General features: G+C 40.4%; 1 protein-coding gene across 1 annotated transcript in view; it reads right to left on the minus strand.

Moving 5' to 3' along the window:
* Positions 1-9,260, minus strand: part of FGGY (FGGY carbohydrate kinase domain containing) — a 253,617-nt gene that overhangs the window by 224,325 nt on the left and 20,032 nt on the right. The window contains exon 4 of the mRNA XM_015419670.1: positions 8,594-8,745. Coding sequence (XP_015275156.1) covers positions 8,594-8,745 — 152 coding nt within the window. The remainder of the gene's footprint in view (positions 1-8,593; positions 8,746-9,260) is intronic.

A 9,260-nucleotide genomic window follows, 5' to 3' on the forward strand; every position in this document is an offset into this window, starting at 1 on the left:
CTCAAAGTCAACCACTCCAAATCTCTCATAATGCCACTAAACCTGACATCGTCTAGAGAGCTACATCTGAAAAAACAACACAAATATCAATGGTCTAGCACATCCCTTCAGTACCTGGGAATATATCTACCCAGGAAAATAGCTGATTTATATCCCAGAAATCACCAAACAAAGTTCTCAGAAATCAAAGGTGAACTTAGCAAGTGGGAAAAACTCCAGCTGGGCTACTTAGACAGACTACACCTAATTAGGTCATTTATTCTACCCAAACTTTTATATCTATTCCGTACGATTCCTATCGAATTATCAAATAACATACTTAACAAATGGCAAAAAACACTAAACTCATTCCTCTGGCAAGGTAAACATCCGAGGACAAAATTTACAACACTCAGGAGAAGACCTTCACAAGGTGGTCTAAACTATCCAGACCTGACGTTGTATTACAAAGCGACATTGTTGATCCCTATAATTAAGATGCTGTGCCATGGTAACAACATAGATTGGGTTAAACCAATAACTCCATTGATATCTCCACTCATGATTCAGGATTGCATACGGAATACACCAGGTAACCGTCCTCACAACATAAACGACAACATATTCCTGACAGCCATCTTGAAGAATTGGGACTCCTGTTGATCATTATTACTTCCCAAGTACTCGAGGTTCACCTCATTTCTTTCCCAACTCTGGTTCCTCCCTGGTTGTGACACTGGGATAATAGAAAGCTGGAAGTGAGCAAATATATCTTGCTTGATCGATATTTTGACAAAAGATGGCCTCTTCTCTAAAACGCTATTAGAAAGAAAATTTAAAAAACCTATTCCGTAGGTTTTTTACCTTCAATTAAATCACATGGTTCAACACTTGGATTTAACCTACCTATTGAAAGTTCCAATTACTCCCTTTGAAAAACTCATTGATCCTAAAAATACAGATTCAAAAGGTTTGATTACACCGACATATAATGTCCTGATTCGTCAAAAAGGAGATGCACCCACGAGACAACAACAATGGCAGCATGATTGTGGAAACAGCATAACTCCTCTTCAATGGTTGCAAATATGGAAATCCAAACTGATGACCTCGCCTGTCATTTCAACAAAACTGCAGACACACAGAATCATCACTCAATGGTACCTAACACCAGAACGACTCTCCAAGATGACCTCAACACACTTACCATTCTGCTGGAAGAAGTGTGGAAATATTGGCATCTTTGTACACTGCTGGTGGCAGTGTGTCCACATTCAAAAGCTCTGGTATGATGTGCTAGCCCAAATCAAATTAATCACTGGCCACGAAATACCATTTGATCCGGCTTTATTGTTTCTGGATAGATGGAACGCGATAGTGATACCACCACTTCATCGGGATCTCATCACTAGTCTCCTAGTAGTGGCCAAGACATCCATTGCAGCTAGATGGAAAGCAGATAAATCCCCATCTCGCTCCTGGTGGTTGAATAAAGTATGGGACCACCTAATCTTGGAGAAGATAACAGATCACTTTCGTCGATCAGAAATCTACCCCAAACAGTCTAATTTTGCAAAGAAATGGCTTCCCTTCATGGAATTCCTTTTCGCCTCTGATCTGCAACCTCGTAACCTTACATACCTATCTATACTATACCAATAGCTGTTATCACAACGCAGAAATCATGATGATTGATAGAGTTAAAGTGCAAATTGGTTCTGAATGAATAAGAGAATTGCTTACTTACCTTGGTCTCGAAACTAATAACTAAGTTGATATCAAAACACTTGTTAACATGCCTACTGTAGAAGTTAATTTGTTTTTATGTGTCGTTATTGTTCATATATGAAAGTTATATCCACAACGCTACATGATAGATTGTATGCAAAGTTGTTGAAATCTGTTCATAGTAAAGTTACTGAAATCTGTTCATGATAAAATTAATAAAAAGAATTTATAAAAAAAGAAGGTTGACGCAAGAACACCATAGTTAGGAAAAACCTCCCTTGTCAATTAAAAATGAATTAAACCACCTGTCTTTATAAAGTCGTTTAGTGGTTTAAACAGTCCAATTCTTCCATGAGAGAAAGATTCCTGTAAATCAGCAATAATCAATAGAAAAACATTTGAACCCTGGGTATCTCCTGCAATAGAATCATAGAGCTGGAAGGGACCTCCAGGGTTATCTAATCCAACCCCCTGCACAATGCAGGAAATTCACAAATACCTCCCCCCACACCCTCAGTGACTGATGTTCCACACCCAGAAGATGACAAAAAAATCCTCCATGATCTCTAGCCAAACTGGCCTGGAGAAAAGCTGCTTCCTCCTGCCCCCAAAGTGGTGATCAGCATTTCCCTGGGCATGTAAGAAAGGGCCACAAGAACTAAGCACTGATGCAACCCTTCCTGCCCACCCTCGCATGATCTGCCTAAGCACTTTGGATGAGGCACAGTTAACAAACTCTGGGCAAGAGCTGTCGAACAGCCTGTTCCAGTTTCCTTTTATGGACTGAACCAGAGCAGCCCAAACAGTCAAGACTGTGCTTAGTTATCAGCAAGCAGGGTAGGACAGAAGACAGATTCTTGAAAATAGTATGCCTCTTTCATGATTATTTAGTGTCAGTAAGTACAGTCTTCTGGTCAATATTAATCACATAATCCTAAACAAATCCCACTATTCAGTGGAGAGAGAAATAAATAGCAACGGGTTTTAATTTTATTACTGTAAAAACCTCCAAAAACCACAATAAAATGACCCTGAAATATAAAGACGCATCCAAGTGATTCATGTTGGTTCTCGTGACAGTGATTTGTCATCACTGACTAGCACAGAGTATATGAGGATCTGCTATAAGCTTCCATACTAGGATAACAATCCCCATGTATTCAGTGCTAATTATAATTCACTATTACATTTGTACTACCCCCACGCAATTAACAAGTATACTGAAATTACCTGGACAGGCCCTAAAAAAATCTTCAATGCAGCAATTCATCCCCCATAGCCACAGGCAAAGAAAATTAGTTTAGTCACTTCTGTTTTCCTAGGGACCTCAGGGCTTCTTTCTCCCATTCTCTCCTGCTCTGCCAAATTCCACCCACTTCACTGTAATTCACAAAAGCCTCATCAGGGCAGCTGTTGCTGAGACAGTGGTCAACACCACAGTAATTAAAATGCTGGAAACACTACCATGCTACACACACACTGTGCCCAGTTATTAGCCACATTTTCTGAGCTTTCTCCTCAGAAGTAAAAAAACAGGGATGACAAATAATTCTTAGCAGTGTTGTTTTTTAAGGCACATTTGTAATGGGGGCGGTGGCCAGCAGAGACATGAAACCAAACTTGCTACTCTGAAGTCTAAACAACATGCTGGTTCCAAACGAAAGTTCCACTTTAGTTATGAGGGCACCAAATGAGCAAATTTAACACTGAAGAGCAAAGAAGTATACACAAACTGTTGTCCATACATTCTCATATATAAAACAGGCAATAAGGGAACACAGTAGGACAACTATCACTGAAACCGTTGGCTGGACCTACTGCCTTGCAGCCACCATCTCTCATTTGCAACCGCTTTGTTCATCCCAGCCACCATGATTCAAATACTACCAATGGTATACAGCCAAGACAGCTGTAATAAATATATGTTTAAAAGCGGGGCACACAGAAATACTTGCAAGAGGCATTTCATTTTCATTTTCCCTTCCTCCATAAAAATCCTTTTTGTTTTACAGAATTTAAACCCTGCCTTTCTGCCCTCAGAAGGGCCACCAAGATGAACTAAAACATACATAAAATATACGAACTAAAACATACATAATACAATCACATCTTAAAAACCATTAAAAGCAACAAGAAACACATCATTAAAACAAATTAAAACCAGAGTTAAAATACATTTGAAAACATAAAAACCAGCAATTAAAACATTGGACAAGAAAGGTGAGATCACTGAAGGAATGCGAAACAAAACGAAAAGTCTTCATCCGCTGGTGGAAGAAGCCAATGGAAGGAGACAAATTAGCCTCCCCAGGGAGACAGTTCTAGAGGCGTGCTCCCGGGATGTCACCTGCCTAATCTCAGAAGGCCAGAGCACCCAAAGCAGGGGCTTGGAAGATGACCCTAGCAGGTATTTTTTTAGCTACATGTGCTGCTTCCATTATTTTGGTGGGTTTTAACCCCCAGAGTTTTTGTTTTCAGTTTTTAGCTTTTTTTAAAAAAAACTAGGAATCTGTCTTATCTGTTCATGACTCTAGTCTCTGGATTCACATACCCACAGACCTGGTCATGTTGAGAATCACATATACAATAATTACATATACAATATTTATTGTATCTAAACCACGCCTAGACTATTCACCTCTTGTAAGTCTCCACGCCCTGACCTGGATAGTCCAGGTTAGTCCAATTTCATCAGAACTTGGAAGCCAAGTTGAGTCAGCCCAGGTTAGTACTTGGATGAGACTACCAAGGAATACCATGGTCATTATCTAGAGGCAGGGAATGGCAAACCACCTCTGAAAGTCTTTTGCCTTGAAAACCCTAAGGGGGGTTGCCATGAGTCAGCTGTGACTTGACAGTAGGGTTCCCAAATCCCCCTGGGGGGTGGAATTCCCCCCGGTTTCGAGCCCCGATTCCCGCTCCCGTGGAATCGGGGCCCGGGGGAAACCCCACCCCCACGTGTGCGTCACCCGGAAGTGACGTCGCACGCTGGGGGCGGGGCCATGCCATTTGAGGGGAAAACAAAGAGTTTCCCCCTCAAATGGCATGGCCCCCTACTTGACAGCCAAAAAAAAAGTATCCAAGGAAGAGACTAAGAGGCAGAGAAAGAACAGCAATTGTTCACCAAAGCTTGATCCTGGTAGTTCCTAGGAATCTGAAGTATTTTTCCAGACCTGAACTCAGTTCTCAGGTTTCCTAGTCTACTTGCTTAATTTTGCCAGCAAACATCCCAGTCCCAAAGATTTGTAGGACCTGTTTCAACTTAAATGATTTCCATTAAGTATGCTTAAGATATGGGTGCTGTTGTCTAGAAGGTATAGGGCAGCTGTTTTTTAGGATAATGGCACCAAATTTGCACAGAACATACTCCTCCTTCCTCTAATCTAAAGATCTCCCAAGTTTCAAGGGAATTGGACCAAGGGGTACAATTTTACAGACTCCTGAAATAGATGCCTCTCAGCACAAGCTCCATTTTCTCCACTTATTCCTATGGGGGAGGGGAATTGTGTGGCCACAAACATTTTTTTAAAACCTGCCTGCATTCATTTCATTTTCCCATTTTTACAGTGAAATAATTTTTTACCAGTTCTGCTGAAAACTCTGTGTTTGCCGCGCTTCCTTGTTGTAGTCTGTCTGTTCCACAAATAGAGGACAGAGATGGACAGCTGTTCCGTTTTCTCCATGGGGGATGGGGGGATGGAGTGGCTGTTTTTGAACCAAATGACACCAATATTGTAGGGAAATGATGACTGCCTGTCCCCTCAAGACCAACCAAGTTTCAAGCAAATTGGAGCAAGGGTTCCAAAGGGCCCTCGAACAAGGTGCCCCCAAGCACTGTATTTTCAGCGGGCAGGGGGAGTCTCCATCCCCAGAAAGGAGAGGGGAAGGGGAATGGCCATTATGCTATTATTGCCTATGGCGGATTTTTGAAGGCAGGCTGCTGTTTTTCAACCAAAACTGCAGGGAAGTGTGAACTACCTGTCCACTCAAGACCATCCAAGTTTCAAACAAACTGGACCAAGGATTCAAATTCTACAGGCCCTCAAACAAGGTGCCCCCAGCCATCCTATTTGCAGAGGGGAAACAGGCCTCAACCCCATAAATGAGGGAGCAGAGGATAATGCTCCTCCTTAGCAAGGATCTGATTGGATGGGAGACATGCCATTGCTCAGGAAATCAGTGAAATCAAAGAGAGGACCATGTGCTGCATTGCGGGTAACACCCAATCTCAAAAAAAAAAAAAAGATTGTTTTGAGGAAAAGGGGTTTTGTTATACCAACAGCTCCAGATTTGTATTACCATTGCAGGAAATTACCATACTGACCCACACCATCGATTTCCATGTATACCTTCAGCTCAGGAATTTCATTATCACACCTCTAATAGGTGCTTCACATGCCAAAAATGGTATATAAATGTTCAATTCAAGTCCTTAGGACTTTCAAGCTAGTAATCTTTTAAGCAATCATGGGAGTAAATATATACTCCAATCTGCTGGGGAAAGCTTCCATGCCCCGACCATCTGTTTTTTTGTACTAACTAGCTGGGAGGCATACTATGGCTGCAAAACCTTCAGTTAACTACTCTAAAACCTTCAGCTGACGACAACATCAATCTTGCAAGTCACGGAGATCTTACATCTTCACACCCACTTATTTCCCTATACGGCCACATTTGTCTACTTGGGGCTATGAGACTAAACATTTTTGTTGGCAAACTCTACTTGTTGATGTTTCTAACTCCCTTTTTAAAAAAAAAATATATGAAACTCAATCTTTTCCTAAAACTATTAAAATAATTAGAAGACCACTGAAGTATACAATAGGAGTGTGAGTGAATATTCATACTTCCTGACATGGTCCACAAGCAATGCTAATTAATCCCTAATTAATCTGAAACTGTCACTACCCATTTCTGCCAGTTAACTTCCTTGACCTTCTCCAGCTTGCATCTTGTTTCTTTATGAAGAGAGTCAAGAAAAGAGACTCCAGCTGTTGCAGGCTGACAGGGGGTAATTTACATTTGGCCTTCATTAAGAGACAGAAAGCATCATTGAGACCAAATGTACACACCAGACTGGTGAAGGTTATAAAAAATTCAAGTGGCACACATTTTCCCCTTTCATCTGACAGTTAGTATTAAGAGGCTATATATCAACCTAAGACACATAAAATATAAACTAAAAAAGAGGGCATTAGAATGTGATTCTATGAACAGAGTTTTGCTTAAGGGCTGCTTTGCACAGATAAAACAGGACAGCTCAATAGGTGATTTCAGAGATTTGGTGAAAAGCTGATTACTTTACTAGTACAAGTAAGTGAAAACACAGAATTGGAGGAAGCTTTGTACCAAAAGCTGCACCTTGTAACAGAGCAGAAAAGTATGATATGAATTTTAAAAATAAGCACACACAATATGCTATTACTTATGCTCTCTCTTCTGTACTGTACTCTTGGCTATGTAGCTGAAAGATTTCTTTAAAAAGTCCTTCAACCAATCCTTTTGCCTCAGAAATCGAATCTACCTAAACAGCTTTCTAACTTGCTAACAAACGTAGTTAGTAAGATGTTTCTTTATCTTGGCAACATATCTAGCATTCCACATTCTGGTGCTGTAAAGTACTTTCTAACATTCAATGTAAATCCTTTGGGTTGTTTTTTGAGCTACTGTTACTTTGTCTTGTAGATAAGGAAAGGAGTTGATCCCTACTCTCCTTAAGGTAATCATTCATGCAATTAAAAATTCTAATGTCCCTTTATTATCTTTTATTTCTTTAGATAAGCACAAAGATAGAACAAAACCACAACCATAAGCAAGAGACAGTGGATCCCAGCAATGAACCTCTGGCACAAACATGACTTAAAATTAGTCTGCAGAGCCACTGTACCATGCTTTCCTTCAATGTGGCTGCTTTTACACGTGCTGGATAATGCACTTTTGCACTCATCTGCAAATGATCACTAAAGTACATTGAAAGTGCATTATCCAACGTATGTGAAAGCAGCCTGTATTTTAACTAATCTAACAATGCATCTTCAAGGAAAAAAAATGCAAACATAAGGGCAGCTTCAGATATTACACAGCAGATTACATGGCAATCGGCGTGAACATCAGAGAGCCATGGCTAATACCAGCTCCTGAGTGTACTTCCATCACACATTCATTTGCGAACACATTTTACTCATAAAAATGTAATTTATGAATATGACAAAAGAAAAAACATATAAACCTTTAAAGTGTATAAGTGAAGCAGCCCTCAAACTGAACAACCGAAATGCAAGAATTGGACAGAATATCAGCAAGAGAGAAAGCACACAAAATGCACTTCATTAATACACTAAAGGACACAATTAATGCACAATTAATCCCATGAATCAGCTCCAAAGTGTGTGTCCAAGTGTTTCCAATGCTGGCAACTGTGATCAGAAATTCTAACATGACCATAAATGAAATCATCTTTTGTTACCCAGTACGGGATCTTTTCCCTCTCCTGTTAAGCTACCAAACCATCACTAGAGCCAACCTTTAGGAATCCTTACAAAACAAAACACTAAACCACCACTAGTTGGAATGCTCTGACCAGCACTTCATATAATGTACTAGACTATAAAAGCTGGCAAATATTTACACAGTATGCTCTACAGCTAAATTTGTATGCAGATATAAAATTATCTTTAGTTAGCAAGCAATGCAGGTGTGATCTCATTTTCCTGAAATATTATATGTAATATGCCAGGCTCTCCAACCCAGAACAATGGCTTCTACAAAACCAGTGGGAAGAGTCAGAACATTTTACCTCATGATTGAAACAAAGGTTACAAGACAGAAAAATAAAAACTTCTTGAAAATCAGCCCATAATTTATTACTTTTTCCAGGTAAACTCACTTCCTTCAACCACAGCAACTTAGGCGGCTGCATCTCGACAGACATCACACCACCAACATAGCACAAGACATTGTGTCGAGTCCCATTGATGCGTGCCACCTGGTCAGATGCACGATGGTCCATCCACATGATGATGTTTCTCTTGCAGTCTCCTTAAAAGACAAGATCAGAGCCAGATGTAAAAACGATCACAAGAAATTTATCTGATTATATTCATGTTTATGGCTCTCTTTCTCCTTTCACGCTGTTTATGTCAGTCGGGCAAAACTATTCAAATTTGTATCAATGCACACTTAAAGCAAAATCTGTTGGCAACTAATTTAATTCTTTTCCCATGAGAATACTTAAAGAGCTTTAAACCAAAGCAAATGTTTGGCATAAAAGGGACAGTCCTCTGTTGGTTTCATTCTTTTCTTCTTGGCGGGAAACAGAGTGCTCATAGGAGAATCAGTCAGCTAGTTGAGACCTAATGTGTGATCTTAACTTTTGGCCATGATGATGCAGCGGAGTGTCAACAACAGTTTCCCTTCCCGGGTTTTTCCTTCAGCTCCCATCTTCTCAGTCCAGCCCGGTTGCACCAACGCAGGGCGCACACAAGCCACCAGTGGCAACAGAGCAGCCATCTCCATCCTGTCTGCTCGTCCACCTCTCCTCCTTTGGCTTGTCT

This window comes from Gekko japonicus, unplaced genomic scaffold (genome assembly GCF_001447785.1).
Source record: "Gekko japonicus isolate JY-2015 unplaced genomic scaffold, Gekko_japonicus_V1.1 scaffold1347, whole genome shotgun sequence".
In the NCBI taxonomy this organism is placed as follows: domain Eukaryota; kingdom Metazoa; phylum Chordata; class Lepidosauria; order Squamata; family Gekkonidae; genus Gekko; species Gekko japonicus.